Source organism: Gastrolobium bilobum, unplaced genomic scaffold (genome assembly GCF_033153095.1).
Source record: "Gastrolobium bilobum isolate Gb01-03AN ecotype WA unplaced genomic scaffold, APGP_CSIRO_Gbil_v1 utg4007, whole genome shotgun sequence".
NCBI lineage: Eukaryota > Viridiplantae > Streptophyta > Magnoliopsida > Fabales > Fabaceae > Gastrolobium > Gastrolobium bilobum.
This window is the reverse complement of record NW_026897118.1, coordinates 30202-50239: the sequence shown is the minus strand read 5'-3', so window position 1 is coordinate 50239 and position 20038 is coordinate 30202. Positions and strand designations below refer to the sequence as shown.

The following is a 20038-nucleotide window of genomic DNA, read 5'->3' as shown; positions in this document are numbered from 1 at the left end:
AATTTAAAGGGTAATAATTTTTTACTGTTACAAAAGAAGAAATTTATCTGATGCTGACATAATATATAAGTCGTATCCACTGAAAAGAGGTAGAGAAAAAAAATAAAAACGAGACTCACCCATATATCATTATATTGTGTCAGCAGAGACAAATTTCTTTTCCTGTAAGAGGAAAAAACTATTAGTCAAACTTAAAATGTTATACCAGTGTACTTAAAAAAACTGTAGTTGTACTTCTTCATGAAATATTTTATTAAAAATATTTTCTTAGTGTAAGGTGAGATAATTTTAACAACTTTTGTAAAAATATTAAACTCATATACAAATATAAAATAATTAAATCTTAAAATACTCCTATTTATTAGTTTCATTTCAATTTTATAAATTTTAAAATAAAAAAAAATCTCTCCACAAGATCTCAAAATATAAGAAGTGAATTCACTTAATATTATTTAACATGATCGTGAAAGAATTTAACCATAAAAGAGTGAATGGGGACTAGAGAAAGAAAAAAAAAATAAAGAAATAGGAATTTATAAAATCATTATCATTAATTTATTAAATCATAATTAATTTTTTTTTTATAATGTGATCATCATAAATAACATATGAGATAGACCCATTTCTGATGACATTATCATGTATAAAACACATTATAACGGCGTCAGATGAACGGAGCATAACACGCTACGTAATCAACAGCACTCACAAATCCACAATATGTAGTTATATACAATGTTATTTTATTTTTTTATTTAAAAAAAAAGGAAAACAAAAAAATGTAGGTGCACATGGTTGCCACCCCATTGCCGTCTGAGACTCTTTATATTAAACCCCCCCACTCTCTACCTTTTCTTCTCTCGTATTTCTCTTCAATTTCTATTCTTCTCTAACTGAGTCACTGACTCGTCTCGTACGGACTAGTCCTAGTCCGAGTCCGAGTTAACCAGAACTAACGCTTGATCCAACGATGTCTGTTGCCTCCGCCGCTGCAGATTCCGCCGTCTCCGGCGAGATCATGCTGTTCGGAGTTAGGGTCGTTGTTGATTCCATGAGAAAAAGCGTTAGTATGAACAATCTCTCACAGTACGAGCATCCTCAGGACGCCAACAACAACAATAGCAACAAAGACGTTCCCGCCGCTGGTTACGCCTCCGCAGACGATGCCGTTCCTCATAACTCCGCGAAGCACCGCGAACGCGAGCGCAAGCGAGGTTCGATTAATCCTTTCGATCGGTTATGAATTTTTTGTTTAAGTTTTCAATATTAGAAAATAAATAAATAAATTAGATTGTCTTATTTAATCTAATAATTATTGTTTCATTCAATTAGTTGAAATTGAAATATGATGTTGGTTTTGGTGGATGATCAGGTGTTCCGTGGACGGAGGAAGAGCACAAGCTGTTCTTGGTGGGATTGCAGAAAGTAGGGAAAGGTGATTGGAGAGGAATCTCCAGAAACTACGTGAAAACGAGAACGCCGACGCAGGTTGCCAGCCATGCTCAGAAGTACTTTCTCCGCCGAAGTAACCTCAATCGCCGTCGCCGTAGATCCAGCCTCTTTGACATCACCACTGACACGGTAACTCCATCATCTTTCATATTCGTATAAAGCTCCGCGGTTACTTTTTGAAGTATTCGCTTTAAATTAATTTCTGATGCAATCTCTATATGGAAACATTGAGAAGCTTTTGATCTGAATTTATGTTCAATTATTTATATTCCTGATCAACAGAGCATTAAACATATATAGTGTTGATTATGGTCTTACAAAATGACATTGAATTTTTTTTCAGTTTTTTCTTTGACTTCTAAGTTCTAATCAATTGTCAAGCCAAAAAAGAAATATATGGAAAAAAAAGAAAAGAAAAAAGAAATAACAAAAGGATATGAAACTTTTGCTATTTTGTGTCTTGTTACGAAATTCATTTGGTAGTTGAAGAGAAGTCTAACAGAACTAAAATGGGGTGATTTATGTTATTTGTTCCCTGCAATTGAAAGAGTTGACTTGCCAAGAGTTAAAATTTTTTAAGACTTGGATTGGAGGATTGGAGAAACAAAATTTTCGTGATCTTATTATCAATTTTTGTGTCAGGTCTCTGCTATCCCAATGGAGGAAGAACAGGTCCAGAATCAAGACTGCGTGTCTCATTCACAGTCCGTGTGCCCTGCAGCCCCTGAAACTAGCAAAATCAATGGATTTCCAATGATGCCAGTATATCAGTTGGGTATTGGTTCTGGAGTGATTTCAGTCCAAACTGGGAATCCTATGGAAGAACTCAGTCTAGGACAAGGAAACATGGAACACAATGCGCTAACCAAGCTGGTCCGTCCAATTCCTTTTGTTCCTGAACCTAAAACATCCACCGTGTCTGATATCACTTCCAGTTCAAGTTCAGCTGTTGACCCACCAACACTGTCCCTCGGGCTATCCTTCTCATCTGATCAAAGGCAGACATCATCAAGACATTCAGCTTTACATGCAATGCCATGTTTCAACAATGGAGATAGCATCATAAGTGTTGCTTGAGAAAGATGACTCATGATTATGGTCCATATCTGGAGCATCTTTTGGATTCACAAGATTACAGATATATCTATCTCTAATCTCCCATCTTTTTGGTGGGATAAAGAGAAAGACGTTGAAGGAAAGGGCGATGGATTAGAGAAGGCAAGCTTAGGTGACTGAATTTGATCTTTCTGTTCCTTGTACAGACCCGGGAAAGGTCCTGTCCTGTTTCTTCTTGTTTGCTTATGTTAATGTTATGACTTTAGATTCTTGTTTATTTGGCCGTTTATGTTTGTAGTTGATGTAACTGAAAATAACGAAGTACTTTATGTTCATTGCTGATAACGTTGGATGTGCACTTCACAGATGTGTGGTTTGTGGCTCTTTTGGGGGAAAATATCAAGTTGGGTTTGAAGGTTGGCAATCTGTCATTCCTGTTAGGTGTTAACAGACGCCCACGTTTTAAATTTCTGGTGAAAATGACCTATTTACTCCTACTCACTAATGGTCGGTAGCTGTAGAATGTCATAAGTGTATCTTGCTTATGATCCATGCATTATACGGTTTGTCCAACACCGAACGTGGTGCTGCTGGTGCTGGGGATTGGGCAGGTGATGCGACTTGCCCCACACGGCTTAAAAGTCAAATGTCCCAAAATTCATGTGCTTATTTACTGTGAGAGAGATCTATTCATCAATGGGAACCATGTTTCTGGAATTGGACTCTTTCCTATGCATTTAACGTACGTCCTTGGTGCGCATTGATCAATATCAATAAGAATAGCAGCCAGCCCTATAGATATCATATCGGTTAGCGCTTCCTTGATAGATGCAATTTTTATTATAAAGGGAACACTCTTAATTGGTTGAGATTTACTAATTCCATTAAAAAAGTCTCTGCCTTTTTTTCTCCCAACAAAACGATCTCCTGTAATTTTATTAAAAAGGAGAGAATTTAAATCCCATGTTTCTGTTAACCACGTCGAAGCAGTTATTTCAGGCCCTGCGGTTAGTAATGATTATTATATTAGTTCCTTAATTAGTGCCTCTTATAAGCAATTTTTTAGTTGTTAAGAATTAAAGGATTTGTTAACACGTATTCTTGTACATTGTTCGGTATAGTGGAAGTCTGGAAGAGAAAGGAAAAGAAGAAAGAAAGAAAATAAAGGAAGGAAGAAGTGGAGGATTTATAACACATCTTTGTTTGTTATTATCCCATAAAAAGGAAAAGTTTTCTTGGTTTCATGACTTTCATAAAAAAAGGGAAGTAAAAATGAACATGTATGCAAATAAATAAAGGGTTAACAAGAATTCTTCTTTAATGCTTTGCTTTCCGACCTAGTCCACCGTATAAAGGAAGTTGCAAAAATAGAAGTGAATTTTCTCATGTTAAAATTTTACATGACTCATGTGAAACTTTTGTGTATTCTCATAACATGCATTAAATAGGTGAGATCCAATTATCATTAATGAAGAAAGAGATAAATACAAAAAATTTACATAACCAAATTATATAGAATTTAAACATGAGAGTATCATTCCCGCAAAAATATAGAGACTTGGAGAAAGTTTATCATTCCAAATATTTTCCTTTCCAATCTTAAAATGATACCAAATAAGTGGCCCAATCTTTAGACCTCTTCCTTCTTCTTTCTTTCACTTCAAAAAATATACCAAACAAAAGCTTATGTCATTGTAAGTAATTAAAAATTGACCAATTTTATTAGGAATTTGTTAGCGGGGGACTCTTAGGTCATTGGACAAGGAATTAAAAATAAAAAATTATTAAATAAAAAGCAATTCATATACTTTAAAATCAAAAAAGTATTTATTACCTTTTTCTTCTTATAGCTAAAAGCATTCAATATAATGTTAGGTTAAAAGAATGCCTCTTGGCCCAAGTTAAGAGTGTTCAAAGTCATCTCCGGAACCTCATTTACTTAGTTGAGATTTTGCGTACAAATTCTCTTTGTAGGTTCAGTATGAAACATTTTATTCTATTTCTCCTTTCTCTCCCTCCCTAGCCCTTAGTGGAAAATCCCTAGCCCTCAATCCATAAGTTAGTACAATAACTAACAAAAAATGATATGCACTTTTTTTTGGGAGAAAAGGAACTTGAGTATGCCATTCTATAAATATAAACTATTAGTGTGATGATCGTAAGAAAAACTAAAGATAAAGTGAGATTAAATTTCACTTGGTGGCTTTTACAGGACAAGAAGCATTTTGTTATTTTTTAGCAAAATATATATTAAATACCACATTCTAGAAAAGTGTGTGTTTGACACATAATGGGACTCTCACATTGCGTCACATGATAAAAAATTATAAGAAATTATTTCTAAAACATAGCATTTTAATACATATTTTGTCAAAAAATAACAAAACGGTCGTTGTCCTGGCTTTTACTGTACACCCCATATGAAAGGTGCACTCATCTGTTAGTCCTTTATTTTTTACTTATTCATTTTAATTGACTATCAAATTTTATTGTTATCATTTTGAATAATACTTTTTAATTTAATTTTTACGTGTTTCATTAATTATATATTTTAGTTTTATTTATACTAATATAGTAATATATCAGTATAAGATGCATCAAAATCTTTATAAATATATATAAGATAACACATTAAATATAAATCTTACTTAGTTCACGATGACATAAATTTTTATTTGTTTCTTAAATTTTTAATGGAAGTTGTATTATTTTATTATTTTCAATTTTCATAATTACAATTTTTAATAAAATCAAACAATTGTTTGATTTATATTTTATGCAATCTGTTTCAAAACTGCATAGAAACCAAATTCTATCTTTCTGGTTGTCCAAATTCAATAGTCAAAGGACTCTGCATTTCTGAATTAAGAAATTCACACTTTAAAGACTTATAACTATTCAAGAAATAATTAAAAGAGATTTTAATAACCTGATAGTTTTTTTTATACATATACAAATAATGGTATGAACTGCAATATCTTAGGACTCCAATTGTTTAAAATTAGGAAAACAATTGCACGTCTTAGAATTTTCATCATACGGCTCAAATAGAGACGTTCAGTTTTTAATTTTTATAAAAAAATTTATTTATGATAATAATTGTTCAAATTCAATATCCCTTAAGTTAAAACTTTTGTTAGTTATCACCAAGTATAGCTTAGTCAATAATATTGAATTTGAATCCTGAATATGCAATTATATTAAAAAATTTAATAAAAAAAATTTATCCCCTTATAATCTTGCTCGACTCAAATCAAATTAACTGAATATCCGATGAATCGATAGAGAAATTAAAAAAATAAAAAATAGTCCAAATTCAAATAGAGAGTGTCTTGGTTGGTCTGCACTAAATGATTGGATGCAAAATGAGGCCCAACAGAACTATATAAGATGGCCTCACAATCAGTCTTAGGCCCATTGCTCACATGGGTGAAATCTGGGCTTTAGCCTTTAAGTAAAAAATCACTTTTAACAGAGAAAAAATAGACAAGAGATTATTGTACCCAATAAAAAATTAGACAAGAGATTCTTACTTACGGAGGAAGTAAACTATTTATGCACAGAGGCGTTCCAATTTGAAGGAAAATATATATATGTAATGACATTTTGGTAAATATCATAAACTGAATGAGTAATAATATATGTGAGAATGTCTCGAGAAATGAACCTAAGCCTGAGTAATAATATACCAGTATAAATATTTTATTCAGTTGATCTGTACAATAAAGTTTTCATAGATATTTTGTTTGGGGGATCATTTTGAATTGATGTTGATGTTAAATGGCCACAATATTTAATGTTGATGTTAAGAGGACTCAAACTTGTTGCTCTATGAATACATGCCAAATGGGAGCTTGGCTGCATGGTCCAAAGGAATTTACGGAGTATATATGCTCGTTATAACATCTTTTATTTTTAATGCATTTAAATTTTTTTAAATTTTTTTTTTTTCGAGCCCCCTCCATTGCATGTGCAGACATAAATAATATTTTCTTGCCTGTTTGCCCCTCATGTAAATTCCTGGTTCTGTTTATGCATAAGACAAAGCATAGACTTGTAAACATGATAAAGCTTGAATTAATTTCCACTAATATATTCTAATTGTGCTTAAACTTTTTCCAAATGGCAAAACTTTTTGGTGTGCAAACAATAGTTCTCCAACTTCTCCGTGTAAGTAAGGGCTTGTTTGGTGTGACGTATAAGGCATGATAGTATAAGCTTATATTATACATTATGACATTTTCAGTTATTTGGTGTGATCATCGTATAGTATAAGCTTATACAGTATTACCCCTTAATACATTAAAATGATGTATAACTTAATCCAACCTAAGGGTGAGGGATAAGGCCTGATAAGATATTGATGTACTAACATCGTTTACCAATGTAATTCTCAAAAATTAATATATTATTTTAATGTTAATCTATTAAAATAAAAAATAATTTTTCAATATATTAATTTAAAATATTGAATATTTTTATTTTTATAAAAATTAAATTATATTTTGGACAGACTAATCAATAAATTTTTATAAAAATTAATATCATATGACATTTTTTGAAAAATTAAATAAATTCTTTATTAAAGGATATTTTTATGTACATTACCAAATACTAGATAATATTATCTTATACAATCAGTGACGTAGCCACCCTTATGCCAGCAGGTGCCTTGGTACCTGCTTGGTTTTAAAAAAATTTACGTGTTATATATAAATATATAATTAATTATAATTAACTAAGATTAAATTTATAATTTGGCACCACCTAAATAAATATAATTATATTTATATTTTTCAATCAAAAAATAAAACTCAATACCCAAACCTTTTTACGTGACCCATCGACTACTAGCTACAAAAAAAATAGCATTTTAAATTTAATTTTAATTTTTTTTTAAAAAATTTGTTATCCAAACATTTAAAAATTCTTAAAAGGATTTTTTTAAAAAAAAAAAAAACTTTTTTAGGAATAAAAACTCATCCAAACAGGCACTAAATGTTGCCTGTATGCTTTAATTTATAGTTAATATCTCAATTGTAAAGTTGATGTCTTCTTTGATATCTTAATTTATAGCAATGTTCTTTTTTTATTTAGTATGTAGTATTCTATTTTTTATTTTTTTATTTGCTGCGCTAGTTTTTATTTATTATTTTTATTTGTCACTAGAGAATGATCTTTTCTTTTCTCATTGCAGATATTATCTTGTTATTTTGAAACTTGGGAACTTCTAAAGTATGCATTTAAGGTATGCATTTTAAAAGAGTGTTATTTACAATTTTAGGTATGCATTTTTCTATTATATTTTAAATTATTTATTAAATTTTATTATACATATATTTATTATATTTGTGTATTTTCATATCCTTAAGACAATGCTTGGTTCATTACTTATTATGTTGTGGGAGGAAAATAGGGGTGTTCATCAACCGATCCAAACCGATTCAAATCGCGGTGACCGAATCGAAAAACAGATAACCGAATAAATCGAAAAACTAAAAATCGAAAAAAACTCTCAAATTTTAATTGGATTGTATCGATTTTTGGATTAGTAGATGAAAATCGATCCAATCCAAACCGATCCAATATATTAATTTTTTTCTACCTATTTGGGTCTTTCCCCTATCATAGCCCAAAAGTTTCTAAACCCAAGATGCATTAACCCATCAACTAAACCCAAGAAAAAATCTAGTCACGTCTCATTAACAAAATTTCATCTGTGTAGAGCTTCATATCTCATTGTCCAAAAAAAAAATATTATCGTTTACTGATGCTTTTGTATTTAATAATAATATCAAAAATTATAGAGCCAATATATACAAAAGATGTTATTTGCACAATAATCATGAAACAAATTCTAGGATTTTCAAAAAATCGAAAATCGATCCAATTCAAACCGAAAATTTGGATTGGATCGGATCAGATTTGAAAAAAAGTCCAAACCGAATGGATGAATACATGATCAAACCGAAGGAATTGGATTGGATGATTTTTGCTTCCAAAACCGATCCAATTCAGATCGCAAACACCCCTAGAGGAAAGTGAAATTCTTATGTTTGAAAAGCTTATCAGAATTGCTTTTCAAAAAAAAAGCTTATCAGAAAGGTTAGTGACTTTTTATATGTTTGCTTTGATATATAATTATTGATAATTGTTCATTTGAATTTTCAATGTTATGTGACATTATTTAATACATAATGAAGATAACTATGTTAGAATTCATAGTACATTTTTTTCTTGATTAATTTGTATAATTACAATAAATATTTTGATAATTTAATATTTTAAAATATTTTGGCACCACCTAAATTTTTGGTCTGGCTCCGCCACTGTATACAATATATTATTTTATACAATACTGTGCCAAATGTTGGATAGTATTAAAATTCAATCAGGTCTTATACAATCATGCCTTATACTATCAGGTCTTATACTATCAAGCATTATCCTATACTATGCACCAAAAATGCCTTAGAACAATTTCAACTAAATTTGTTTGTATCTCCAGGCAAAGGCGGATCCAGTAAGGGGAGAAGGGGGGCAAGTGCCCACCCTTAAATATGATATAAAAATATAAAAATATTTTTTTTCTTAAAATTCAAGTTTTTCAAATTTAATTTTGGGATAAGATATTATAATAACCAATTAGGGTTACTACCAATCAATTTCATCGTTAGATCATTTATGCTGATACAACGATTATATTTATTTTCATCTTTGTATGATTATGATTCTCCATATTTAATACTTTATATTTATTTTCACCTTTGTATGATTATGATTTCTTATATTTAATGCTTTTACATTAAATATGAGGATCATAACCCTATAAAGATGAAAATAAATATAATCGTTGGATCAACATAATCGATCTAACGGTGAAATTGATTGGTAGTAGGTTGTTACAATATCCTACACCTTTAATTTCCTGTGAGTTTTTTTTTCTACTCCATCTTCATTATCCAAACCTAATCTAGATCTAGATCTAAACCAGACCCAGCCAGCCGGCAGCTGCTCGTAAATCGCATTCAAGACCAGACCTTATTGAGTGCCCACCCTTCATTATTTTTCTGGATTCACCACTGTCTCCAAGTGATTGGAGAAGGTTGAATGAGAATACTAAAAAAAAAATTGTTTGTACCTACTACCTAGATCTTTTTGTACATATTTAAGTTTTCTGAATTTGATAGAAAAAAGGTTTAAGTTAATTTAATGCAGTCATTTACACAGACTTGAATGTGGATTAAAACATGTAACGTGGTTTCGTTTTATATCCAAGTCTGGGAGAAAGTGAGAATCTGAGATAGACTTTTGAGTTGTGAGTGTGCTACCATAAGTACTGTGCTATACTATAATTCATGTTTCTTATAAATCTCTCTAAGTCTCTAAATAATGGAGAAGATATATAAACATATAGTCTATACCCTTTGAGATGATTGACCCAGAAGGCTAGTGATAGTGTGAATTACCATATGCTGTCGAATATGAACGGTGGAATATAAAAAGATTTTGCGAAGGCAAATTAATAAACAAACAAATTTTCTGAAGATTCTCCTACATATTGGTGTGAAGAGTTGACAAAATTGTTGTTTATTAACACTTCAAGAACTTTTTTTCACATGATATGTTTATGTAAAATTACCCATGAGAGAATTCACTTATGACATATAGGAGAATACATATTCTCATATTTAATTTCACATTAATTGAAAGATTTTTAAACATTAATAGATAAAACAATAGTTATATTTTCCCCCCTGCATTTTAATATTTTTTTCTTTCATCTCTTATGACCGTTAATTTATTTATCAATAATTAAAAACTTACATAACCTAATCATATGAAATTACCTATGAAATGAGGGAATATTTTGCTTTTAACAATAAGAAGATATAATTAATAATTAATGGATTCGCTTTTTCTATAGTTAATGTAGATACTTATTTATATTGAGTCCAAAATAACATCGTTTTGAGACGAAAATCAAAGTATTTTTGTAATTATAATTTATTTCAGGGTTATAACAGTCTTTTTCATCATAATTTTTTAATTTTTCAACCCAAAACGATATCATTTTGGGAGTGAACGTAGAAACATTAAAGTCATAATTAATATTCATTATAAAAGAAGAAAATCAATAAACTTGAGAATTTGAGATGATCATAAATGTGGCTGACTTGCAAGGCAATGACATGATCATCAGCTGTCATCATTCCCTGATGTAATAATTTGTTCCCATTGCTACGGGATTGTGGAAGATTTGTTCACCAGTAGAGCACACCATAACAAAGAATTGGATTTTTATCCAAAAAGAGAAAAAAAGAATTGGATTCCCATTTGGCAACAGCCATTCCTTTCAAAGGCATAAGTTCCTTAATAAGAAGCTTAACAAACCCATCATACCTTTGACGGCGTGTTTGGTAGGGTTTTTATTGTAGATACGCAGGCAATTTTCATCAGTATTTTAGCTTGACCATGTTTGGTACAAAATTCAAAAAAAATTAACTGAGAAATTATTTGCCCAGCCATTTTGATTTATTTGCAAAATTTCATGAAAAATACTGTTTCAAAAACCCACATGAGAGGTGGTATTTTAAAGTTTACCAGGAAAAGAAAAAAAGGAGGTTGAATTGTAGACGAAATTGACCCTCATCATTATTGTTCATAACTTTTTATTTTCACTAACTTTTTATTTACTGGCCTCATATACTGTTGACTGACTACTGGAGTACGTTTTCTCAGTCTCTTTCTTCTATTGAGATTAAAAAATTAAAGTGGTTATTTTTGTAATTTTAACTCATTTTTTCATCAATATTTTACCTTCAATCAAACATAGACTTAGAAGACTTTAATCAATTTTTCTGATAATATTTCGTCCTACCAATTTTATTTTTTTTCAACTTTATCATAAAATTTACTTTTCCACCATTTCCTCGGTAATTGTATTTATCTGGTAAAAAATTTTTTTCCTCTACCAAACACCCTGAGGATAACCAGCCTTAGGCACGAGCTGCACGCAAACTGTTTAATTATTTCATGCTTTGAATGAATGTTTGTAACTAGCATCAACAACATTTTTATCTCAAATAAATTAGGATCAATGACAAATAAATTTAAATAAAAAGTAAAAAAAATTGGGAATAAATAAATAAATAAATAATGGGAAAAATATTTCTCCATTTACCGAAGATAAAGTTATCTCCAGTAAGTTCAAAACGATGTCGTTTTGGGGTTATAAGAATAAAAAATTATAATGATAAAGACTAATATAATCTTGCAATATATTAAAATTAAAAAAACACCTTGATTTTTGTCCCAAAACGATGTCATTTTGGGTTAACCGAAGATAACTTATTTCCATTTACTGGAAAAATCCTTTACCCATAAATAATACTAAGAATTGAAAAAATATAGAAAGAAAATAAAAAATAAAGAATAAAGATTGAAAATAGAGTACCACGCTTTTAACTTCATATACTACTCCTCATAAGTCACCAAAAAAATAGAGCTTGAGCCTTGAAGTAATGTAATTCTATACAACTTGAGGGAGCCCTTTATGCTTACGCATGACTCAGGTTAAGAATGTGTATGACAACAATTCGATAATTAATTTTTTTTTATTTCTGTTTCCGAAGATAAAAGCAGATGAAAACAATATAATTCTTGTACGCAGTCTTACTCTTGTATATAATTGCAAAAAGACTGTTTGATGAATTACAAAATTAAAATTATTTATAGATATCATCAGAAGACAGAGTCAAAAGAAAGAAAGATGCTGAAACCTATTGCGACTGAAAAGCAATGGCTGGCCGGTGAAGTTTAAAGGCAACAAATGAAGTAGGCATCTCTTCACTGGTATCTGAATTATGCTTAGCATGCTTTACTGAAAAATGCCAAATATGTTGAAACTTGAAATTGCTTTAGGGTTCCATGAGGTACGCACATGAATTACTGCATAATGGTCCTTAGCTCTTTCTCTCCACCCATTTGAAACTTGAAAAAAATCCAGTTACTTAAAAAGTAGAAGCTTTAATGTTGGGGTACCTTAGATCAGGATGTTTAACAACCATATTCTTGAACCACTTGTTCACGATTTCTTGTACTTTATCTTTTTATCCACATATGTATGTTGGACCACCACTATGACTGCAACACTAAAATAGTCGGTATTATCATAGGTTTTAATATTTGAATAGATAAGCTATCTACACGTCGTCATTTTGGGTTGAAAAATTAAATAATTATAATAATAAAGATTGTTGTAACATTGAAATAAATTATAAATACAAAAACACATTAATTTTCGCCTCAAAACAATGTCATTTTGGGCTCAATCCATATTCACTGTAGACAAAACGAACCCTTTATTATATGCTATCTATATTTTATTCGTTTTTTTCCCGATGAATTATATCTTTTCTGCCATTGAGCCTAAAGAACGATGGACTAAAGAAATTATTAGTACAGAACATAGTCTTAAAACCAAATGAAATAATTTGCCCACATGTTGAAAAACATCATCCATAGACTAATCTACAGATAATACTTGTCCAACCAGCAAGGAATATTAAAGAAAGCATCAAGGAAAAGCTAAATTGGGTCTCATCAGAAACAGCCACATCATCTTTTTTTTCTTAAAAAAACAAAACAAGAGACCCCATCAACTATGTTTATTGCAGCTGGTTTATGAAAACCAAAACGGCTGCTTATGTATGTAGTATTTCATGCATAGAGCACATAAACTATGAAAGACAATAGTTAAGTTACTCAGTGACACACAAAAGAAAGCTTCCATGTCTATTATAAACCACGCCCCAGCTTGTTACGTATCTTACTGATATAGTCAGAAGCCAATCCATCAACACACTCTTCTTTCTTCGGCTTAACCTCATGGACTCTCTCTTTATGAATTTCATGCGCAGTTGATCCAGTGCTCCCATCTGACTTGATCAAATATGTGGGGTTTGCATGGCTCTGTGGCTGTTGTGACCTTCTGCTTGCAGGGAATTGATCAGGAACCAGTGGTTCCATCTCAAGGTCCTTATCAGAATAATCATACCCTGAAAGGTCCTTCCCAGCCTTTCCAGTGGTAGCTCCAAGAGTCTTCTGTGCAATAGAAAAAGAAGAGAGCCTAATAATATTTACTACAACCTTCATCGATTTCTCACAAAGAGACTTCTCACTCTTGGACTTGACTCTGCTATTCATGGTTATTGGCTCCATTCCCTCTACACGTCCCTAGTGTCTGAAGAGATGGTTGCAACATAAAAGACAAGCAAGGTCTATTTATAAGCATAAGATGTGGAAGGGTAAATTGGTATTTTTAGGTTCTTCCTTGTTTCGAGTATACTCTTATCCAAAGATATACTAACTCCAGTCCCTTTAGTGGGTGGATCCCTTGCTCATTCAGTTAAATTATTTCATGAAGGTTCTTTTGCAAAAAGCAGAGCCTACGGAATAATAGACAGAATCTTATTGCGTTACTTATCAGTGACGAGTGAAAGCATGTGGAAGCACACATGGCATTAGCAATTGGTTTGGTGTCTTTGGTCCCTGGTTGCACCATATGTAAAATCTTTGAGATTGTGGGCTTTTATAAAACTATAAACGAGGCAAAAGTTGATTTTAGTGACTCCCGTATATATGACTAGTGATTGGGGAGATGTAATAAAGAATTTTCCCTATGCTTAAATCAATCACCTAAGCCACGTGTAACGACGGTTTGATATTTTATCAGTTATGTAATGTATAGTCTAAAGTTCGGGAGGAACAAGATTCTTTGATACTGCTAATCTCCTATGTGTGTTTTTCAGAATGCTTCTCTCACTGTTGTTTCTTAATGCTTGTCTTTACTTTTTATATAATGATTATCATAACTTTATCTTCCTGTGTATCTGACTCTATTTGAAAATATATGCTCTTTAGCAGAGTAGACAAATATTTTTCTAGTTACTGTTATTTTGTCTGTTCCCACCTCAAAAAGCGAACAGATCTTGCCAATCAAAGCTTGGCAATATGCGGAATATGATCAATTCAATTGGATGAAAGAAAGAAAAATAACCGAAGACATCAGTGCCAACTACTATCTGTTTTCTAACCAGTACATATGATAGCTACATCTTTAATAACTCATAGTTACATATACATAAGAAGGAGCAACAACAACATGCATCAACCTTTCTGTTGCCAACATTAAAAAATAGGACACATACCACAATTTGATACATACAACTCTTTTGAAGAACAATAACATCCCCCACCCTTCTTTTGGGCACTGGCTAGTCAAATGTGCTAATGTTGACATGAATGGAAGGCAAAGCAATTATAATCTTTTACCTCAATGTTAGTTAAAAGAAGAACTAGACCAAGCTGCACAAATATGAAAGCCATATAGCCAATAAACATTCTCTATTTATCTACATATCCATCTGCATTGAGCCATTACAATGTTCATTTAACAATAACTTTGAAAGATAGACGGGGTGGCACCTTTATGAGAGAAGATTTAGGTTACTTACATGCTAAGAAACAAGCTTACAATCAGTAAGGCTTGCCTGCTTCATGTCACTTTTTGATTAATCCACATACACATTTCCTCAGATTTGAATTCCATCAGTCTATCCTGATGAAAGCCAAGGGTTTGGTGCGACGTAAGTATAGCCCTGGAAATGGTCGCCTGCTGTAGGGGTGGGAGCTGGCGAGTCATCAAGAGGCATTGCTGTCCAGCATTGGTCAAAATTAGCTGTACAGTCTTTTCCAGACACATCTGGTTTGAACTTTGGTTGCAGTTCTCTTGCCTCCAATTTGTTCCAATTGATTGACCGAAACCATTTATGACTTTTGATCTGCTCATCTCCATTTGGCCCGCTGCCTAGCCTTGTTGATGGATCCTTTTGCAGAAACTGTAACAAAGAAACAGAAATGTGCAGTTTTTAGCATTGGATGTCTCTTTCTTTTCTTTCTGTCTTTTTCCTTCTTCTTTTTGTCAGGTCAGGACATTGTATATTTTTAGAGAACATCATTTCCCAGAGCAGGAACTTTCCCAGTTTCCCTGCTTTCTTTTATAACTTTTTCATTTTTAGAAGTGGTCATGTGTTGATGTTTTTACTGACTTCAGTTTTATACGTAAATAATTCCTGTTTTCTTTTAACATGATGACCGCATCTTTTAGTGTGGCTATTTGCCGGGCAATTTTGAAAACTATATAAAAAATAATATCACTTTCACAGAGCGTTGCAGGGGAAGTATGGTAAATTTTTTCCACTAATCTTTATTAGAATATTAATATAATTTAAAAATGATGAATTTCAATGAAAACCATAAGTGAAAAAGTCCAAGTAGATGAACAATAGACATCAGGTTCCATTTAAACATGCATGTAATAAAACATATTTGCGTTTGAGTTTAAAAATAATTTGATAAATATAGTGTTTATAAACTATGGGTTTTTTAATTTTGGACAAAGTGAATTGATGCATTCTTTAATGATGAATCTAAATGGTTATAAGAAAGGTATAAATTGCAATATGCCTCTGAATATGTAATTTGATCGGCATATATTTAGTTCATTATATATGTGAATTAACGATTCAGCAAGTCAATGCAGTATAAATGTCAAATTTAAGTTCCTTTAATGAATAGAATTATCCAGATAGAACGTAGAGAGGATCACTTTTGGAGTAAAGTAGATCAATGGCATATGATTTCACCACCCTCCCCACCCCCCCAAAAAAAAAAAAAAACACAGAAAAAACACTAGCACACGAAAAGAATACCAACTAAAACCCCAACCCAGTGAAATATTTAGAAAACAAACATCATACTTAGAAGTGTACTATAACAGGAGAGGCTAGAGAAACAAAAAGGACCAAAACCAGGAATACTTTTGTCTACTTACTCCTTTGAGCAAAGAGTGAGCTTCACTGGTAAGATATGGTGGAAGTTTAACTTTCTCTTTAATAATTTTCTCCTGAAGCTTCTTTCTGTTAGTGTGTGTAAAGGGTGCCTGCCAAATGAAACTTAGCAATCAGTAAACGAATGCAAACACTTTGTAACATAGCAAAAGCCTTTTGTATCGGGTAACAGATTCTGTAGAGTGTTGTGATTTAGGTATATTTATGAGCTCCAAAACTAGATGCCCAAGAGAGTACAGAGCCGTCAAATCCTGAAAGCTCCACCTTGTGCTCTTACACAGAAAAGAAATGAAATTGAAAAGCTTCCTAAGAGCAAATCAAACAGATTCATCCAGACATCAATTTTGAAAAAATAATTTTATAAAAAGATTGACCCTCAATAAGTTCCATATTGAGATAATGCAGTTCCCAACTTTCCATTACCATATATAATTTTAACTTAAATCAAACTCACCTCTAAAAAGGAAAAATTTAGAGTAAATCCCTGTCATGAATCACAAGCATATAGGGGTGTTCGCGGTCTGGATTGGATCGGTTTTGGAAGCAAAAATCACCCGATTCAATCTCTTCGGTTTGATCATATAATTATCCATTCGGTTTGAATTTTTTTTCAAATCCGATCCGATCCAATCCAATTTTTTTCGGTTTGGATTGGATCGGTTTTCGGTTTTTTGAAAATCATAAAATTTATTTCATGATTATTGTGCAAATACCATCTTTTGTATATATTGGCTTTGTAAAAAAAAAATTGTGAAATACAAAAGAATTAGTAAACAATAATATAGTTTTTTTTTTGGCAATAAGATATGAAGTTCTACAAAGATAAAATTTTGTTGATGTGATGTGACTAGATTTTTTCTTAGGTTTAGTTGATGGGTTAATGGATCTTCGGTTTAGAAATTTTTGGGCTATGATTGGAGAAAGACCTAAGTAGGTAGAAGGGAATTAATATATTGGATTGGATCGGTTTTCATCAACCCATCCAAAAACCGATCCAATCCAATTAAAACTTGCGGGTTTTTTTCGGTTTTCGGTTTATTCGGTTTTCGGTTCGGTCAGCGCGGTTTGAATCGGTTTGGATCGGTTGATGAACACCCCTACAAGCATGTATCTTTTCACTTTTTCCCCATTGCCTAAGCAACTATGCCCTAAACAAATACTTCTAACAGCACATATAATTATTGTATACCCACATATAATTCAAGTATTCAATTGTGGGTACCTTCACCCACACACACTACACAGATACAACCTACACATAAATACTGATAAATGATGCAAGAGATGACATTACCTTCCCTGTTAGCATTTCATACAACAGAATACCGACACTCCACCAATCTGCATCCTTGTTATGGCCTTTAGCCAGTAGGATTTCCGGAGCCATATATTCCGTGGTCCCACACATAGAGTTGGATCTTCCGAATTCATCAATTTCTTTTGACAGTCCAAAATCAGTTAGCATCACCTATATGGACAAACATCAAAGTTCAAGAATATATATATATTTAAAATCATTCAAGTAATAAACTTGACAATCTTGATGTCTCAGTTGTCAATACTAACTTAGGAACATAAACAGAAAATATAAAAATCAAAAGGAAACGTGATAGATAAATTTCATGCAAATTTACATGCCCATCAGCATCCATGAGTATGTTTTCAGGTTTAAGATCCCGATGCACGATGCCATTCTTGTGAAGATGTGAAACAGCAGATACTATCTCAGCAGTGTAAATCCTTGCCTGATCCTCTCTACTCATCAAAACATAACCAAAGGATCATAATTAAAAATAAAAAAAAGAGAGTAGAATATGTAAGTCGCAGCATTTAGTGTGAGATGAAGAACAAGATACCTGAATATACCCTGCCTATATAGATGAAAGAAAAGATGACCTCCATTGATGAAATCCAATATCAAATATAACTTAGATTTGGTCTGCACATAAAATTTCAATCCAAAACATAGCAGTAAGTTAAAAAATAAAATAAATAAAAAACTCATTTTTAAAATCCAATGGTTAAAAAAGTAAGACCTGGAAAGAGTAGCGTAGCTGAACAATAAAAGGATGAAGCACTTTAGTGAGAATATCTCTCTCAGCTTTCATATAATCGACATGATTTTTTCTAATGATGGTTTCTTTTCTCATCACCTTCATTGCGAAGACCCCATCACCATCACCATCACCATCGAAAAAATCTCCCTTTTTCCTCACAAGAAACACTTTCCCAAAGGCACCTTGTCCAACAACTCTCAAAATCTGAAAATCCCCAGGTCCAATTTTATGAACCACTTTCTCTGATGCTGTTGCTGTTGCTGTTGGTTCACTCACACTACTAACAATCACTGGCTTTTCATCAGATTCGGAATCCTCTTCCTCGGTGAGAAGGAAGAGGGAATTGGAGGAAGTACGGAAGCGAGGAGAGGGACCCACAAAGGAGTGGGACCTACTGTGGATCACGTGTGGGCTCACAATGGATGTAGATGTAGATGTAGATGTAGATGTAGATGCAGATGCAGATGGAGATGGAGATTCGTTGGAGGATGATGAAGAGGGTATGGTGAGCTTGCTCAGGTTAGCAGCCATCAGCGAGTGAAGGCTTTTCTTCTTCTTCTCATATGTTGACACCATTTTTTATTTTTTATTTTTTTCAGTTGCTTGGTTACGGTTATTGTTATTGACTTATTATGTGTGAGGGAAAGCTAAATATGCATGCGGATCGATAATGGTGACGATAGTTTAATTAATGAGATGAAATTCAATTGCAGAATGATTGGACGGGAAAAGCAATGCTTTCATTAGAACCAATAATTGATGTTTACCACCGATAAATAATTATAAATTATTATTGGGTTCGTTTTCAGATAAGTTATCTACAATATGCCAATACGACGTCGCTTTAGGGCAGAAATCATGATATTTTTATAATTTTAATTTATTTCAGGGTTATAATAGTCTTTATATTCATAATTTTTTAAGATTTCAATATCAAAACGACGTCGTTTTGAAAATAAATGTAGATAACTTATCTGCATTAACTGCAGAAATATTTTTCCCATTATTATTTGATTTAAATTTATTTTTATTTCCTTCATTCTCCAATCTCCATTGTAACTTCCCCATCCTTTTTCATAAATGTTAGGGAAAAGTTCACTAACGTTCCTGTGATTTTTTATCACATATGCTCCTGTGCTTTGTAAAAATAAAAAATCACAGGAGTATGATAAAAAACATACCATTTTGTAAACAACAGGAACATGTGTGATAAAAAAAAAAATCACAGAGGCATAAATGATTATGAACTTTTCCCTAAATATTATCATTAACTTTTCTATACCTACCACGAATCTTGGATAAATTTTGTTGTTAACTAGATTGCAGCTTTATGTTTGAAAAATTACTGCCATTACTAAGAAAACAAACGTTGCACATAACTACTAACAAGGGTTATTTCCTTGAAAACATCAAGTCTTAAGTTATGCAAAAGTAATACATTGATAGGTATACTAATAACCAAGCTTTCTGCCATTCAGTAGAATAAGTTATGGGGAAAACTAATATTATGTAACATGATGTAAAAAAAATTATCCACTCACCCATTGGTTTTCGCACTAA

At 32.0% G+C, this 20038-nt stretch overlaps 2 protein-coding genes across 2 annotated transcripts; one reads left to right on the top strand and one right to left on the bottom strand.

Moving 5' to 3' along the window:
- The first annotated feature begins 765 nt into the window (after nt 1-765).
- Nucleotides 766-3358, top strand: LOC133304295 (transcription factor MYB1R1-like). Its single transcript, XM_061504299.1, has 3 exons — nt 766-1214; nt 1373-1581; nt 2095-3358. The coding sequence occupies exons 1-3, from the start codon at nt 971-973 to the stop codon at nt 2527-2529; spliced, it is 888 nt and encodes a 295-aa protein (XP_061360283.1). The 5' UTR covers nt 766-970; the 3' UTR covers nt 2530-3358.
- Nucleotides 3359-13117: 9759 nt separating this feature from the next.
- On the bottom strand, nt 13118-19076 carry LOC133304296 (serine/threonine-protein kinase AtPK2/AtPK19-like). The gene is made up of 6 exons (XM_061504300.1): nt 18458-19076; nt 18278-18360; nt 18056-18176; nt 17716-17889; nt 16406-16513; nt 13118-15410 (listed from the first exon to the last, which is right to left on the bottom strand). The coding sequence occupies exons 1-6, from the start codon at nt 19052-19054 to the stop codon at nt 15126-15128; spliced, it is 1368 nt and encodes a 455-aa protein (XP_061360284.1). The 5' UTR covers nt 19055-19076; the 3' UTR covers nt 13118-15125.
- Between the last annotated feature and the right edge of the window lie 962 nt (nt 19077-20038).

Bases quoted from the DNA above. Each gene is read 5' to 3' on its own strand.
- LOC133304296 (XM_061504300.1), bottom strand. From the start codon at position 19,054: ATGGTGTCAACATATGAGAAGAAGAAGAAAAGCCTTCACTCGCTGATG. The intron at 18,361-18,457 runs GTCTTACTTTTT...TTTTATGTGCAG, and splicing joins AGCTACGCTACTCTTTCCAG to ACCAAATCTAAGTTATATTT. The intron at 17,890-18,055 runs GTAAATTTGCAT...TTGTCCATATAG, and splicing joins TCATGGATGCTGATGGGCAT to GTGATGCTAACTGATTTTGG.
- LOC133304295 (XM_061504299.1), top strand. From the start codon at position 971: ATGTCTGTTGCCTCCGCCGCTGCAGATTCCGCCGTCTCCGGCGAGATC. The intron at 1,215-1,372 runs GTTCGATTAATC...GTGGATGATCAG, and splicing joins CGAACGCGAGCGCAAGCGAG to GTGTTCCGTGGACGGAGGAA. The intron at 1,582-2,094 runs GTAACTCCATCA...TTTTTGTGTCAG, and splicing joins TTGACATCACCACTGACACG to GTCTCTGCTATCCCAATGGA.